This window comes from Sarcophilus harrisii, chromosome 1, assembly GCF_902635505.1.
Source record: "Sarcophilus harrisii chromosome 1, mSarHar1.11, whole genome shotgun sequence".
In the NCBI taxonomy this organism is placed as follows: domain Eukaryota; kingdom Metazoa; phylum Chordata; class Mammalia; order Dasyuromorphia; family Dasyuridae; genus Sarcophilus; species Sarcophilus harrisii.
The window spans coordinates 468,501,939-468,519,437 of NC_045426.1; the positions used below are offsets into that span (position 1 = coordinate 468,501,939).

General features: G+C 36.2%; 1 protein-coding gene across 1 annotated transcript; it reads right to left on the reverse strand.

The window, feature by feature from the left end:
- Positions 1-887: 887 nt before the first annotated feature.
- On the reverse strand, positions 888-11,882 carry MRPL15 (mitochondrial ribosomal protein L15). Its single transcript, XM_003759775.4, has 5 exons — positions 11,683-11,882; positions 10,494-10,648; positions 8,031-8,196; positions 3,502-3,625; positions 888-2,102 (listed from the first exon to the last, which is right to left on the reverse strand). The coding sequence occupies exons 1-5, from the start codon at positions 11,791-11,793 to the stop codon at positions 1,765-1,767; spliced, it is 894 nt and encodes a 297-aa protein (XP_003759823.1). The 5' UTR covers positions 11,794-11,882; the 3' UTR covers positions 888-1,764.
- Positions 11,883-17,499: the final 5,617 nt, after the last annotated feature.

Consider the following 17,499-nt stretch of genomic DNA (forward strand, 5'->3'; position numbering starts at 1 on the left):
CAAATAGAGGATCCAGAGTGTACATTCTAAGACTGTTGTATGGCATAAACACCTTTGTTTTGGTCTTCATTTAGGTGACTAACTTCCTTCTTTACTTCCAACTAAAAACCTTTCCTGTTGGAGCAGTACCATAAACTCCAGAAAATACAATTGTCAATTGATTCATAAAAAAGAGAAACCCATAACAGCACAAATAAGGAAAGCTGGTAAATAACCAAAAGTGGATGCAATCAGTAATCTGCTTTTGAGAGAAAAAAAAGCCATCTCTTGCAATTTAAGGTTTTAAACTTTGTAAAATCTACTGGTCATCCTGCCATCTAGGGGAGGGGGTGGGGGGGTAAGAGGTAAAAAATTGGAACAAGAGGTTTGGCAATTGTTAATGCTGTAAAGTTACCCATGCATATATCCTGTAAATAAAAGGCTATTAAATAAAAAAAAATAAAATAAAATAAAAAATAAATAAACTTTGTAAAAGAATCAGGATGTAGAACAGGATTCAATAGGGAAGTTAATCTCTGTGCAAATAATTTAAAATCAAATAGATTTTCTTCTTAGCCTAAGTCAATACTTTAAAAATGATGCCCTACTTTATATTTACTGCTGAGGCTAAACACCTTAAAATTACTAGTATAAAGCACCAGCCCTGAAGTCAGGAGAACCCGAGTTCAAATGTGCCCTCAGACACTTAACACTTCCTAGCTGTGTGACCCTAGGCAAGTCATTTAACCCCAATTGCCTCAGCAAAAACAAAACAAAACAAAACAAAAAAACCCCAAAAACTACTAATATAAAATTTTTGAGTCAAAGAGCCTGTCAGAATGTTGAGAAAAGAAGCTATTAAAAAAAATAATAATAAGATAACCATTAAGGACTCCAAAAATTCAAAATTGGAAGTTTCCATTCTCTTTAATAGAAAGCATTAGAGCATCATCTTATTTCAGCCTTTTTTTCAATTTGCAAGCTATGGTTGACAAAGTACTTCCCATATCTGAAAAATCTAGATGAGTATGTAGTTACACTTCAAGAATGCTGTCATTTTTAGACAATAAGCAGTATGCTGAATAAAAAAAAAATTCAATAATTTTGCACTGTCTTCACATTTATTATCTGTTCTGTCACTTAAAATTTGCTGCAGCTCAATCAGCAGTGAAAAGGTATAAGGTGAGTAAGAAAAATAATTCATTAAAAAATATGTCCACAAATACTGTGCACACTAGTATATAATGAATCAACTCATAAAATGATCAGAATTTTTCTAAATAAAACTCAAATTTTGATCTCCAGTTGCTAGAGTAGAAATTTATTTCAGAGATTAACAGAGCCCTATTCCCTCCTTTAGGTGCTTGAACCGTACTCAGCCTATGGGACAATGACACTCAACATAAACACACTCTCTAATACACAATAGTGAAAAATGGCAAAAAGGACAAAAGAGACACACAAGAGAATTTCTGACAATTTCTTCTGATTGCTTAAAAACATTTGGGATACATGTCTGATCTTCAAAATCTATTCTGCAAAACAGAGTTTGTATATGTCTTATGTCACACAGACTTAAGTTTTGTCTAATATGATTTCTCACAGACATTTTATTTTGATTTTACCTTTAAAAAAAAAAAAAAAAAAAAAAGGAAAAATACAGCATGCCAAAACCCAGCACCCAACATTTTGAGTGTTGTGGAACAGGCAAATGAAACAAGAAAATATGATCATTCTAGGTTCTTTTTTTTCCAACAGTCCTGAGATAATTTTTTTCTCTAAGTTTTATGAGCTATAGTATTTAAGAAGGTTTTCATCTGTGGGTTTCAGAATTTTTTTTTCTGTCATATTTACTACCCAACCTGGAGCAAGACCAAAGAAAATCTGTCTCGGATCCTTTCGAGTACTCAGCATTTTGAAGAGTTCATCCTTAGTGATATCAGGTAAAATGTAACCATATTTCTTGGCTAATTCAAGTCTTGCTTCAGGAAACTGGGCTGGATCTGCCAGGTAGCCACGGTTACTAGCATCAGTGTAGTATGGCACCAATTCTTCAGGTGGGAGCATTCGCTTGGGAATAGGTTGTCCACGAAGAAAAAATGGAACAGGTTTGCAGAGAATCTCTATTTTTAAAATGGAGATATAAACATTAGCTATGTAAACTACTAGCTTCTCTTATAAGCTACAAATTTTCTCTAATTCATCTTTCAATGCCTGCCAAGAAAATTAAGAATAAATTTAACACTAACAATGCTTCTGTTTAATACATACCTCAAGTAAGCAAACAACTAGGTAATCTACCTTTCAAAGACCAATATTAAACATTAGTATTTAAATGCACACTATGCAGCAAATGAAAAATGGGTTTAAAAAGGGAAAAGTTTATCTACCTCCTGATATAGAGATGATGGACTCAATATATAAAATGAAACATATATCTTTAGACAAGACCACTCAGGAAATTTTTTTTCTTGACAATCTAAATAAAAGGTTTTGTGTTTTGTTTTTTGGGAGAGAGGTGTAGAGTAAGAGAAAGAAGATAAATGCTTGTTAATTGAAAACTACTTATATGTAAAATTATAATTTAAAAAGCAAAAAACAAAAAGAACAAATCTTATTTTTATATAACTTGAGTTTCATTTAGAGTCACCATTTACCTAGGACCTAGCCACACAGTATTAGAAATGGAATTGATTTCTAATGTCAACAAGTCCAACCTGTCCACTCTACAGGCAAATCAAAAGAGGTTAACTGATTTGCTTAAGATCACCAAGGTATCAAAAGACAGCTGAAAATGTTATATGACTCTGAAAAGTCTAGTATAATAAATGCTGTAATAAAGAAATAAGAGGTTTGGAGGTTTATCATGGAAGAACACATACTAAAGTCTTAATCTCTTCAGTAATCTCTAAGTTAGAAGCCTAACTGGGAGAATTGTAGTGATTTAAGAATTTTTATAATAACTAAAGTAAATTTGTTCAATTTAAAACAACCAAGTTGATATCAGAATTCTTTAGGGCAGCTAGGTGGCACCATAGTACTGAGAGCACCAGGCTTGGAACCAGGAAGATTCATCTTCCCAAGTGTAAATATGAACTCAGACACTTACTAGTCTTGTGACCCTGGGAAGTTTGCCTCAATTTCCTCATCTGTAAAATGAACTGCAGAAGGGAATAGCAGACCATTTCAGTATCTCTGCCAAGAAAACCCCACAGGGGCTCACAAGAGTCAGACTGACTGATAAAAATCAAACACAGAGCCTAGAATATCTAGCTCTCTTCAAGGTTCACATCAAAAGATACCTTTTCCCTGAAATTACTTTGTTTTCATTTTATATTGACTTAGCTATGTATATGTTATTTTCCCCAGTAGAATATAAGTTGCTGTTCCCATGTAACAAATGCAAATAAATTAGTAACAGCTTCTTTTGTTCAGGGTTTTAAAAAACATGTTACATATAGCACTGGCCATCTATGATAGCTACCTATTATGAAAACTAGGAAAATGACATATGAAACTTACCCAGGCTCCTTGGGTCATAAAATGCAGTAGTAATAACACCACCATTTCTTTCAATTGCAGCTATGGCTAGCTCTGAAGCCATCTGTACTTCAATATTAATTTTAGCCTTAAAGGTGTCAGCACCCTGTTGTAAGTTAAAACAACATCAATTACCACAGATAATCATAAAATATTTGGACCTGAGGGTTGGGGACTTGGAAATTAACTACAGCAGTTTTTTTTTTCCTCCTTAGGTACTATTTATTTCTAAAACCTCTACAATTTTAAAAAGGAAACTCATGTTAGTAATTCCCATGCCAGAAAATTTAAAGTAATTTTTCTGTAAATCTATTAACTAATTCAATATTCATTAAGCATTGGCTTTTTACAGAAATTACAAATCAAGAAAGGCTTTTATAGAAGAATCTTAGGTGAACCTAGAAAGAAAAGAAGTCCTTTTGATCCTAGAGTCAACAAGGAGCACTTGAAGCTTGAGAAGGGAAATGACATAGTCAAATCTTCACCTCAGTAAAATCACTTTGGCAGGAATATGAAGGATAGATTAGAAAGAGGAAATCTGGGATAGGAGAGATCAATTTAGAGGCCATTGCAATAGTCCAGGCCAGAGGTGATGAGAGTCTGAACTAAGGTGGCGAATAGAGAGAGAAGACAACAAATATAAAAGATGAGTGATTATAAGATTTGGAAACTAAATAGATACATACAACATAGAAAAGTGAAGAATTAAAGATGACACCAAAATGATGAAATTGGATGACGAGAAGGATTATTATTTTATCAAGTATAAAATAAGTTTGGAAAAAGGGTGGATTTGGGAAAGAAAGATGGGTATACTGAGGGGAAGAGAATTTTCCGAATGGTACCTTCAAAGTTGCTGTTATGAGGACCCTGGTTGGGGTTAGATTCTAACTGCACTAAAAGTTTGGTTCTTGGCATAGGTCAGTAGAGGGGAGAAGAAGGAAGCTGGGAGCTCACATAGAGAAGAAAAAGCTAGAAGGTTAAGAGGTGGTATGATTGTATTGGAGACAAACCTATAATAGGCTATCAAGGGGAGAACTGATTGCAATGAATCATTCTACTTTCCAACTTGTAAACCAATTAGTAAAAAAGGATAGAGTGGAAAAGGAAAAAACTGGGATTAAGAAGAACAATTAGAGGATTATTATAGTGGACTAGATAAGAAATGAAGAGAAATTCAACTGTGGCAACAAGAAAAAAGGGTAAAAGATGAGGGGTATGGGGATACACTATGGGAATAGGAGAGATATTGTGGAAACAGGATAGTCAGTACTTGGCACTGACCAGATGAAAGAAAAGAAAGAAGAGTCAAAGATAACAAGGTTTTGAGCTGGGCAAGCAGAAATACAATGATGTCCTTAAACAGAAAGAAATGTGTGACCAAGGGCCAGTTTCATATTCCTTATTTCATATTTTTACTCTTATGTGTTATTTTTTATCTACACCTAAAGCTACTACAGTTTGCTTCCCTAAAATTTTAATGTAGCCTTCCCTTTTATTAAGAGACATTTTAACAGATGATTAGTAATCTTTCTTCATTTTATCAAATACTGTAGGTACAGAATTAGCTGTTCCAGAGACCAGAAAGGTGCCAGTATAATTAGCCAGAAGATGAGAGAACTTCATTTAAACAAACAAACAAAAAATATGTCACTCTGATTTCAATAGTAATGTCACTGATCAAAGTCTCCGTCGAGGCCCTACATTTTATTGAAGAGGAAACCGATAGCTAGAGAAAAGAGTCTAAGCCAATATTATATAAGTAGCAAGTGGAAGATGATTTAAATCTGGGTTTTGTCACCAAATGAAGCTGTCTTTCAACTATGGTATAACTATACTATGAAATGTCTTAAGTATGATAAATCTTACATTAAAAGTAAGACCAATTAATAATTCCCAAACTAATATATTAAAACAATTCCTGGGGTAACACGTTTTAAAATTAGTAATATACTACCATATTACAGAAAGAGAATTAATCTTATTCCTCTTGAGGAGAGATTTTAAATTAAGGTGTGTGTTTTTCTTATTGTCTTTATGCTCTCTTTCTACAGCCCCTAATTCAGGTATTTATGCGTTCTTGGAACTCATTTTTCCAAAGGAATCTGAAAATGCTTCTAGTTTAACATGAGTAAACAGTTCCCTCTAGTGGACACTATTTGCCACTGGTTAAGTAAACCTGTAATTAGAAATGTGAAGGCGGATAAAAATGAATTACAGAGTGATTATTACCTTCACAAAGGACTTAACAATGTACTTCCTTATATAGCAAACTACATTAGTACAATTAAATAGGATGATACAACAATTTGATCTACATATTTTTCATAAACTTTTTTTCAAACTAATTACACCTACATGACCTGTTTGTGCTTGAAAAGAAAATAAACAGGGATGAACAACAACCTACATTGGCTAAATGGTCAAAGAACATGAACACAATTTACTCTTATAGAAAATGACCATCAGATCATATCTGAGAATTTGTAAGTCACTGGTAGAAATTTGGCTTGACCATATTTTTCTATCAAGTCCCAGAACTCTATCTCTGAGCCTCTCAACCTTCCAAAACACAATTTACATACAAAAAAGTAGGAAAAAAAAATAAGGTACAAATTAAAATGGCACCATTACACATCAAAGACTCTGTAATTAACAGGTGTGAGTATAACCTCCCTTCATTTAGATCATGACCTCTTTTTACCTTAGCTGTATTATCATCCTCAGCCTTGGACACTCATCTTCAAAAGATGAGCTGCTCCAAATTTAGCTGGACTAGTTTTGAGGAAAGACAAATAATACAGGAGAAAACTGAAAACTAAAATGCTCATGAGGGAAACATTTAAGAAAAAAGACTACTAGACTATTTAAAAAGTAAAATATTGTATACTTCAACAACAATACTATATGATGACCAGTTCTGATGGACCTGGCCATCCTCAGCAATGAGATCAACTAAATCATTTCCAATGGAGCAGTAATGAACTGAACCAGCTACGCCCAGATAAAGAACTCTGGGAGATGACTAAAAACCATTACATTGAATTCCCAATCCCTATATTTTTGCCCACCTGCATTTTTGATTTCCTTCACAAGCTAATTGTACAATATTTCAGAGTCTGATTCTTTTTGTACAGCAAAATAACGGTTTGGTCATGTATACTTATTGTGTATCTAATTTATATTTTAATATATTTAACATCTACTGATCATCCTGCCATCTGGGGGAGGAGGTGGGGGGGTAAGAGGTGAAAAATTGGAACAAGAGGTTTGGCAATTGTTAATGCTGGAAAGTTACCCATACATATAACCTGTAAATAAAAGGCTATTAAAAAATAATAATAAAATAAAAAGTAAAATATTGGATCATGGTGTCAAAGGGAAAGGAGTACTTAAAATTACTACAGACTCTGAAAATTAGAAGGGGCCTCAAAAAACAATTAATATTCAGTTAAAAAAAAAAGAGCTCATGTAAACCTTCACATAAGCAGTGATTACGACAAAGTAAAAATCTATGTATTTACATAAAGATTCTAAGAGAATCTGGAGACTTTGATTTAAAGTGAATTGGAAATTTAGATTTTTTTTTTTAAAGAAATATAACCCAGAAGATAATTTTTTGGGGGGCAAAGTCATGTGTACAAATAGATATACATATACATAATAGGCATATTTCTATGTGTATGCACATAAAGGCAGTAAGATATTGGGAAAATGTGGATTCACATCCTCCATAATTGCTCTCCTGCCTAGGATGTTCTTCTATCTTCCCTTTGCTTCCTATATTCCCCAGCATAAAGCCTTTTCTAGTCTCCCTTCTATCCCCTGACCACTAACAATAATAACAATAATTAACAGCTAACATTTCAAAAGCATCTATTCTTTGCCAAGCACTGTGCTAAGCTTTTTACAATTAAGATTTCATTTGATCTGCCCTCTAATGCTGTGAAGCAGATGCCAGAGCTTACCCTTGAGAAATACTCCCATTTAAATGGTACGTATCTTGTATATCAATAGAATGTGAGCTCCTAAAAGTTAGGTGTAGATTTCTGGCTTATTTTGTATGTCCAACATTTAGCACAGTGCCCTACACGTGGGAAATTCTCAACAAATGCTTACTAACTGACTGACACATTCTGGCTGTGATTTCTCAATAAATGCTTGTTGAGTGATTTACACTATGGCTATGTGGTCCTGAAAAGTTAAATTCTCAGGGTCTCAGGCAATTTTCGTAAGACTAAACTGCAGAATAGTTGTATATTTGCAGTGGTTAAAGGAATTTAGCATGTCTAAAATATACATATAAAAAGTAGTATAAGCAGACTGCAAACCATCAAGAAACACAATAATGGTTTCATTATTCAATGGTTATGTATGCACCTTGAAGGCAGAGCCTTCCATTTTTTTGTCTGTGCATGCTGAGTTCCTGGTACAGTTCAGCCCATAAACAAAACGTGTGTTTAACTGAAGAGAATTTCTGAAGCAAGATAAAAGACACATTTCATACATACCTCTTCCACCAGCTGTACACCATAATCCCTTTTAAGTGGCTGAATTGTCACACCTCTTCCATAGACAAGCTGGGTTAAATCAATAGGTTGGGTAGGATCTACTCGACCTAAATCAATCAAGTACTGTAGCCTTTTGAGACTCAAGGGATGGTACTGCCGCCTAAAGCTAAAAACAAGAGGTTGAAAACTATGTCAAAGTTATTTTGGTGAGTTGGAACTATGACCAAAGAGCTATCAAACTGAGCATTCCCTTTGATCCAGCAGTGTCTCTACTGGGCCTGTATCCAAAGAGATAATAAAAAAGGAAAAAGGATCCACATGTGCAAAAATATTTGTAGCAGTCCTTTTTCTAGTGGAAAGGAAATGGAAAGTGAATGGAAGCCAATCAGTTAGGGAATGGCTGAATAAGTTATGGTATATAAATGTAATGGAATATTATTGTTATAAGAAACAATCACAGGAGGATCTCAAAAGACCTGGAGAGACTTAAATGAACTGATGTAAGTGAAGTGAGTAGAACCAGAACACTGTACAAAGCAATGAGATTATGGGATGATCAACTCTGATGGATGTGGCTCTTTTCAACAATGAGGTGATTCAGACCAATTCCAACAGATTTATGATAGAGCCATCTGCATCCAACAAGTAGACTATGGGAACTGAATGTGGATCACCATATAAGTATTTTCTCCCTTTATAATTTACTTTATAATTTACTTTATAAAGTTATATTTTACTTTATAATTTACTTTATAAAAGTTTTTATAATTTATATTTTACTTTATAATTTACTTTATAAAAATTCTCATTTTTTTCCTTTGTGATCTGATTTTTCTTGTGCAGCATAAATATGGTAATATATTTAGATGTGTTAGTGTGTTATTGAGTTATTTAGATGTGTTAATGTGTTTAACTTTTATTGAATTACTTGCTGTCTAGAGGAGAGAGCTGGGAGAAGGGAGAAAAACTTGGAACACAAGGGTGAATGTTGAAAAATACCTTTGCATGTATTTTGAAAATAAAAAGCTACTATTTTAAAAAAGATATATTGGTTAAGGTAGTGTTTTATTTCTTTTCCTAAGATAGTACTTTAACTGAAAACCACTACCTATGGCTAGAAACTAGAAAATGAATGGATGCCCATCAATTGGAGAATGGTTGGGTAAATTGTGGTATATGAATGTTATGGAATATTATTGTTCTGTAAGAAATGACCAGCAGGATGAATACAGAGAGGCTTGGAGAGAATTACATGAACTGATGCTAAGTGAAATAAGCAGAACCAGGAGATCATTATATACTTCAGCAACGATACTGTATGAAGATGTAATCTGATGGAAGTGGATTTCTTTGACAAAGAGACCTAATTCAGTTTCAATTGATTGATGATGGACAGAAGCAGCTACACCCAAAGAAAAAAACACTGGGAAATGAATGTAAACTGTTTGCATTTTTGTTTTTCTTCCCGGGTTATTTTTACCCTCTGAATCCAATTCTCCCTGTACAACAAGAGAACTGTTTGGTTCTGCACACATACATTGCATCTAGGATATACTATGACATATTCAACATATATAGGACAGCTTGCCTATATATGGCAAGGGGGTGGGGGAGTGGGTGGGAGGGAAAAAAACGGAACAAAAGTGAGTGCAAGGGATAATGTTGTAAAAAATTACCCTGGTATGGGTTCTGGCAATAAAAAGTTACTATAATAATAAAAAAAAAAAAAAAAAAAAAAAAAGAAAAGAAAAGAAAAAGAAAGAAAGAAAATCACTACCTATTTCTCCCCTACTATGCCTACTCCCAATCAATTAACTGTCAAGCTCTGACATCTTTTTTTTTTTACAGACTAATTTAGGTATGTTAGGACAACTAGATGTTAAAATGGATAGAATGCAGGGCCTGGAATCAGGAGAACCTAAGTTCAAACCCTGCCTCAGTCACTTACTAGTTGTGTGATCCTGGGCAAATCTCTTAACCCATTTGCCTCAGTTCCTCATTTGTAAAATAAAATGGAGAAGGAAATGACAAATCACTCCAGTATCTCTGCCATGAAAATTTCAAATGGGCTCACAGAGAGGTGGACACAAACGAACAATGAACAACTTTGGTATTTTAACTAAACTTTTAATACTATACGTTTCTATATTGTAATACAGTATCAGTAGTTTGCTAGAGAAAGGTGGCTCATTTTCACACACACAAAAATTTATCTTATAGAATATTAACTCCATTAAGTTACATTTAAGAAAGAAGAAAAGATTTTGGTAAAACTTCAATCTAATTGCGATGTCTGAATAACCAATCAATGGAGACCAAAGTAATGAGGCCACATTGTAGAATAAAAATTGGCCCATGAAACAGTTTTGTAACATCATGGAAAATGAAAATGACTCTAAATTGTATAATAATAATTCATAATGAATTAGTCGTCTCAATTTCAAAAAGCTAAGTAAAACTTACCTGTGTCCCTCATTAAATCCATACTTTGGAATACGAAGATAAAATGGAGTTTGACCTCCCTCAAATCCTAAACGAGGCCTGGTTCCTCTCTGCCTTTCTCCTTTATGTCCTCGGCCACATTTTCTACCTCTTCTCCGACCCCTTCTTTGTCTTTCCTAGAAAGCAAGTGTCAATTCGGTAATATACAATTTCTAAAAATGTGTCTTTTCATCATGTTTGATTTTTTGTTTTCTCAGACAATATGTTGCAATTTCTTCCATCTTGTTATTCTTGCCTCTCATACACAAAAAGCCAATGCTCAAAACTGGCCAAACTTCTACAATTATGTTATTAAGCTTCTACTGTTCAAAAGAAAGGCTCAAGGATGAAGGACAATTAAAAATATGAATGGAAAACTAGAAATTAAACAAGCTCTTAGGCTGAATATCAAACCTGTCAAAACAGAACAAAGTAAATATTTCAATATGCTATTAAAAGAACTTGACAACTTTATTTTCTATCATCCTGCTTTATAATACGTTCTACTGCATTCATATTTTTAAAAACATGTATTTCAGAATATACTTTACTTGTCATTAAATTTTTGTGTAAATTACCAGGTAGTTTTTTTTTGTTTTGTTTTGTTTTTTTTTTGTCAAACTATAAGGGCATATAGGTGGACGAAAGAAGATTGGTCTTAATGCAATTCTTAGTGACAAGACAGTCCAGCATAAGAAAAAAGCAAAGTAACCGAAAGACGGTCAGCAAGGTCCACTTGTGTCATCCTCGGACAAGAACGATCTCAGCGCCCCCCAGGCAGCGAAATCCCTAACACGCAGAAGATGCAGGGCTTATCAGCACCCGCATGCAAAATAAAAATAAATTGCTAAATGCACAAGTCTCGGTCAAACAAAGCAAAGGGAGAAAAACGGGGATGACGCTAATCTTCGGAATAAACGTGAAAACAAGCGTTTCTGCCAGTCTGCCGCGGGCAGGCCATTTCTCGGACCCATGCAAAAGCAAAATTGGGCGGGGAAGGGGAAAGGCGGAAGGAGCTTAGGCCCAGAAGCTGAGTGCGGGCAGAGCGACAGAAGCAAGCAGGGGAGGAGCCACGAGCTCAGCCCCGTGCTTTGCCTCCTCCCCGCCACCCCTAGAGGCGAGGCTAACGGGACGCAGGGATCATTTTAGCTTTCTAGCTACCGTCATTTACCGGTTTCTTGGAGCCGGGGCTGGGCTTCAGGTTGACTAGGCTGACACGCGGCAGAGAGCGCAGCAGGTCCAGGGCCTTGGCTCCGCCGCCGCCATTCACTGGCCCTGCCATGGCAGCTCCAAGGGCAAGCGGAGCAGGCCTTAGCGTCCCTTCTCCACGTGAGAGGAACAGGCCTTGCAGCTTTACGGCTGAGGCCCCGCCTCTGTCGCAAAACAAATTCCTCCGCATCGCTGGGCGGGGGCGGCTCGGGTGACTCCGCCCCAAGTGATCTAGGGAGAGTGCCGGTATTACATCCTGGGAGGAGGAGGAGGGGAGGAAAGGGGGAGGGGAAGAGGGAAAATGACTGGGGAAACGTCCCAGACTTTCCGTAAAAGCCCGGGTGCTATAGCGCCAGCCCTCTTCACGTCTTGCTTGGGTCACTATAAAAACCTACTGGTGGGTTATAAAAGGGTGCATACATCCCTCCAACAGTTATTATATTAAGAATTGTTATGAGGATAAAATGAAATGCTATTTGTAAAGTGCTTTGCACACTTAGAGTGCTATGGGAATATTAGCTTTAATAAGTTATTAATAACAGATATTTACTTGTCAATACAACACATTAATATATAAGTATTATATAAGTAATATAAGTAATTATTATAAGTAATATTATATATAATATATATAATATAATTATATACCTGTAATATATATAAATATTATAAGTAATATAATAAGTGATATAAATATTACTTAATATTTAATAAGTAATATAAATATTACTTACTATTTAATAAGTAATATAAATATTACTTACTATTTAATAAGTAATATAAATATTAATATATAATAAAATTGTTATAATATTAACCATTAAAAAAATAAAATAATAAAATAAAAGGGTGTATAAATCGGCAGGAATGGAGTAAGGTATGTAGATTAATGAGAAAGAGGGGGGAAAGGGTGGAGGGAGAAGGCGAGGAAGAAAGCCATGGAGCGATGGAGAGAAGGTTAAGTAATAAATAGACAGGCAAGTGAACAGAAGTAAAGAGAAATTACGTTGTATGAAAGCCATATTAAGATTGTGTTAGATGTATGTGTATATGTATATAAGTATGTATGTGTGTATGCAGACATTTGTATGTCGGTATAAATACAAATCTGATTAATTCCTCTGCTATCCACACCTAATATTGAAGAGCTCATCAGTATGTCATGGGAGACACAGGCACAGGACTAGCCAGCCTGGTGTACTCTCATCAGAAAAGGTGCTGTATTCTGAATTAGCTCAGAAAAAAAAAAAAAAAAAATTTGAGATGTGCAGTTAGACAATCCACCCCAAATATTCAAAGGGACTATTAGTGTCTGACCTGTGGCAGAGCATTCCAAGTCTATATTGGTCTGATCAGCCACAGTCAGACATGCTGTAACTCAATTCTAACACAGTGATGTCATTTTGGTTCTCTTTGGACCTTCTGGACATTCTCTTTGAGAATGGAATACAACAACCTTCTTGAAGATGATTGTAGAAGGCTGAAACTATTGAGTCAATGCACTGAGGTCAGGACTGCTGAGCACTTGAGGCTAATTACTGATTGGACAATACTCTATGGGCACATGCTTTTGGAAAATGATCCTTCCCACTATTCTGTGCTGGCTCAATGATTGGTGTATACAAAGGATTGTAGGAAGGACTAGGGGGTGAAGTAAGATGAGCCAGGGTCATTCTTGGGCGGTAGACGAGGGAGAAGGTGGTTTCGGAGATTCTGCTTCCATCATGTTCAATCTTGTGTCTAAAGACCAAGAAGAGGGGTCCTCAAACTTTTTAAATAAGGGGCCAGTTCACTGTCCCTCAGACTGTTGGAGGGCCGGATTATAGTAAAAACAAAAACAATGTCTGTCAATAAAAAGTTATTATAATAAAAATAAATAAATAAACAAAAAAAAGAAAGATGCAATCACACAGCAAAAAAAAAAAAAAAAACAACAACAACAACAAAAAACTATGAACAAATTCCTATGCACGCTGCATATATCTTATTTTGAAGTGAAGCAACAAAATGGGAACAAATACAATATTTAAAATGAAGTAAAGTTAAATCAACAAACTTACCAGTATTTCAATGTTCCCATTGGGCCTGCTTTTGGCTAATGAGATGGTCAATGTCTGGTTCCATATTTGTCACTGCTAGTCATAACAAGTGATGCAGTGTGCATCTGTTAGTCTTGATCTGGTTGAAGATTTCAAATGTTTCATTCTCGAAAAAGTCTGTTCACAAACATAAGTGCTGCCAAAGATGGTTGCCATTTTGAGTGCATGGTTCCTGAGATAAGGATATGTCTCAGAGGAGAGAGATGCATAGAAAATTATGAAGGCTGCTTGACTTGAATGCATCTTTCAGAGAGTCACAATTCTGCAGTTCAGCCAGTTCCATTTGATAAATTGTATCCACATTTTCATTGTTAATAGAAAATGGGTTATGGAAAAGCTGTATGTCCTGTTCATGGAGATGAAGCTCTTTAAATCTAAATTGGAACTCCTTTTGTAATTTTTCCAGTGAATCCACACATGTTTTGTTTGGGAATGCAATCAGTGGTTTTTCCACTAACAGATTTTAAGTTGTGGGGAGATGGCAGAAGTTTTCCTCCTTCACTTGTTTGATGAGAAGGCCTAATTTTACTTCAAATGCTTTGACATATGATTACATATCACAGATGAGCTTCCCCTTTCCTTGAAGTTGCATATTGAAATTGTTGAGTAGCTCTGTTACATCTGTCAGAAAGGCAAGGTGCCATTTCCATTCTGCATCATTGAGCTCTGGTATTTGTTTTTTGAAAACAGAAAAGTTGTAATTTGTGGAAGTAAGTCATAAAAACGTTTTAAAACTCTCCCTTGACTCAGCCAATGGACTTCTGTGTGATATAGAACATCTTCATACTCAACATTTAGCTCAGACAGAAATTCCTGAAATCGTCTGTGATTTAATGCATTAGCTCTAATGAAGTTAACACAAGATACCATAATTTTCATAGCAGAGTCCCACTTCAGTGATTTACTACACAGTGCTTATTGGTGGATGAGGCAGTGTATGACTATTGATGAGAATGGTTATGTTTGTCCATCTCTTGGTTAATGCAAGTAATTACTCCTTTCTTAGACCTCCACTATGCTAGGAGCACCATCAGTTGTCACGCTGGCTAGTTTAGCCCAGTCCAGCTCCCAACCATTCATAGTTTGGCAAACCTTTTCATAGATATCCTCTCCTGTAGTTGTTCCTTTGATGCTTTGCAGTGCAGCAAGCTCTTTTATGACTTCAAAATAATCATTCATCCCATGAATAAAAATTAGAAGTTGTGCAGAATCACAAACATCATTGTTTTCATCGAGTGCCAAGGAAAAATATGAAACATTTTTTATGGAGTTTTGCAAATGCTGATGCAAATTGTCTCCCATTTCTTCAATCCTCCGTGTAATTGTAGGTCCTGAAAGACTCACTGTACTAAATAAATTGGCCTTCTCTTTGACCAGTAAATCACATCTCTTTGTCAACAAAAAGAAGGCATTCTTTAACAAATTCTCCCTCCATGAATGGTCTGCCAGTGCATGCTATTAGCTTGGCAACTTGAAAACTTGCTCGCAGTGATGAAATATTTAGCTGCTTCTGATTCACAAAAGTATTTTGCTGAGTTGTCAATGTATTTTTCAGTTTTAATATTTTATCTTTTCTCACTTCTCCAACCAAACAATCATATTTATCTTTATGTTGAGTTTCATAGTGTCAATGCAAATGATATTTTTTGAACACAGAAACTATATTCTGGCATATCAGACATACAGCTCTTTCCTTGTACTGCATGAAAAAGTAATCATAAGTCCACTGTTCTTTGAATATCCTACACTCCAAGTCAATTTTTCTTTTTCTTGACATTATTTCCTAGGGATTCCAAATTGCTATTAGTAAAATATCCATATCTATATCTATATCTATCTATCTATCTATCTATATACAGTGCTACAAAAACAATATACTAGCAATAACTTTGCTCACACAGAGATATACAGACTGCAATGCCCAGCTTCCTCCAAGCTGCCTCTGTGCTGTGATGCCTCCGTTTCCCGCACTCTCTCTCCCGCTCTTTGCACTCCCGCTTCCAACCTTCACTGCTGCAGTGAATTCCTCCTGCAGTGGTCATGACATGCGCAGCATGCACTGTACATCCCCTGCACCTGTCTGTTGTGGTGGCTGCCATTACTATACAAGGCCACAGGCCATCAGTTTTCTGTCTTCTGCATCTCTCTTCCTTCCCCACACCACACACCCTGGCCTGGAAACTCACCTCACCTCGGTATTGCCTCACACTTTGTCTCTACCGCCTCAGCCCAGTGCCAGAAGTGTGCATTACTAACGCAAGTTTAGGTCGAAGGTCACTTCTGGTCTGATTTTGCCATAACCCGCGGGCTGCATCTGGCCCGCAGGCCATAGTTTGAGGACTCCTGACCAAGAATAAAGACTAAGTACTTTTGCTTATCCTGACTGGCTAATTCTGAGATATTCTGGGTGCTAGCACAGTCGTCACAGGTGACAGTTTATGAAAGTTGGGTGACAGTTGCACACTAAAGATGGATGAGCAAGCCCTCAAACCAGAGATCCTGATGAGATCCTGAATGTTTTTTTGGACCAAGAGAAATTAAAGAATTGATCCCTGAGGCAAGCAGGCAGAAGGCGCTGATAGAGAACAGGTTAGCCCATGGTCCCACCCTCTGGAGAGGTAGTCCAGTTTGAAATTTCAAAGTTATATCAAACCCTGAGACCCACCCTCTGAAGAGATCTTGAGCAGTCTCACCTTGCTATGGCTATCAGAAATCCCAGTCATGTTGCCAAAGTTAAATTTTTCCTATAAAATCTATGGGCCACTCCATGGCTGTTGCCTTCCTTTGGGTCAGTCCACCATGGTATTCTATCTCAAACCCTTACCCCATGCCATGTGGTCTCCCCTAACTCTACTATGCTTCCCAACCCCACTTCTCCTTATGGCCAACTCTTAGGGTGCCAAGTCCCTCTCAGGATTTAGCTTGCCAGCTAAGGGCATGCCCCAACCTCATCAGGATGCTCCCTTTCTACTGGGTAATTGTGAATTCCACTAAGGAACTTGCCTTTCATGTGCTCTCCCATTCTATTTCATATTTACCATCCCTGCTGTCTTGTTGTATCCCTTCATTTTGTCTATAACCTCTTCCCTAAATAAATCTTACCTTTTGCCAAAGAGAATGGCCATTGTGAATTCTTCACAGGATCAAACCCCAATTTTTGGTGCCTACCATACATCTGGGGTCTACATTATCCACATCAGTACAATCAATCCTAAGGTTTTTATGAGAGACCTTGAGAATGTCCCTATATCACTTTTTTCCTGATCACCTTGTTGAGCACTTACCCTGTGTGAGTTCTCCATAAAATAATCTTTTTTGGCAAAAGTACATTTGACATTTAAACAATGTAGCCAGCCCAATGGAATTGTGCTCTCCGCAGTAGAGTTTGAATGCTTAACAATTTAGTTTGAGAAAGGACCTCAGGGTCTGGTATCTTATCCTGCCTGGCAATTTTTAGAATCTTCCTAAGACAATTCAAATGAAAGCAATTCAGTTTCCTGGCATGGCACTGTATATTGTCCAGGTTTCACAGGCATACAACAATAAGGTCAACATAATGGCTCTGTAGACCTTCAGTGTGATACCTCTCTTCTCCTACACTTTCCTTTGGAGCCTTCCAAATATTGAGCTAACTCTGGCAATGCATGTGGCAATCTCATTATTAATGTGTACATCCCTGG

Coding starts and splice junctions, on each gene's coding strand:
- MRPL15 (XM_003759775.4), bottom strand. CDS start 11,793: ATGGCAGGGCCAGTGAATGGCGGCGGCGGAGCCAAGGCCCTGGACCTG. Junction 10,649..11,682: donor GCCCCGGCTCCAAGAAACCG/GTAAATGACGGT, acceptor CTTGCTTTCTAG/GAAAGACAAAGAAGGGGTCG. Junction 2,103..3,501: donor TTATGACCCAAGGAGCCTGG/GTAAGTTTCATA, acceptor TTTTAAAAATAG/AGATTCTCTGCAAACCTGTT.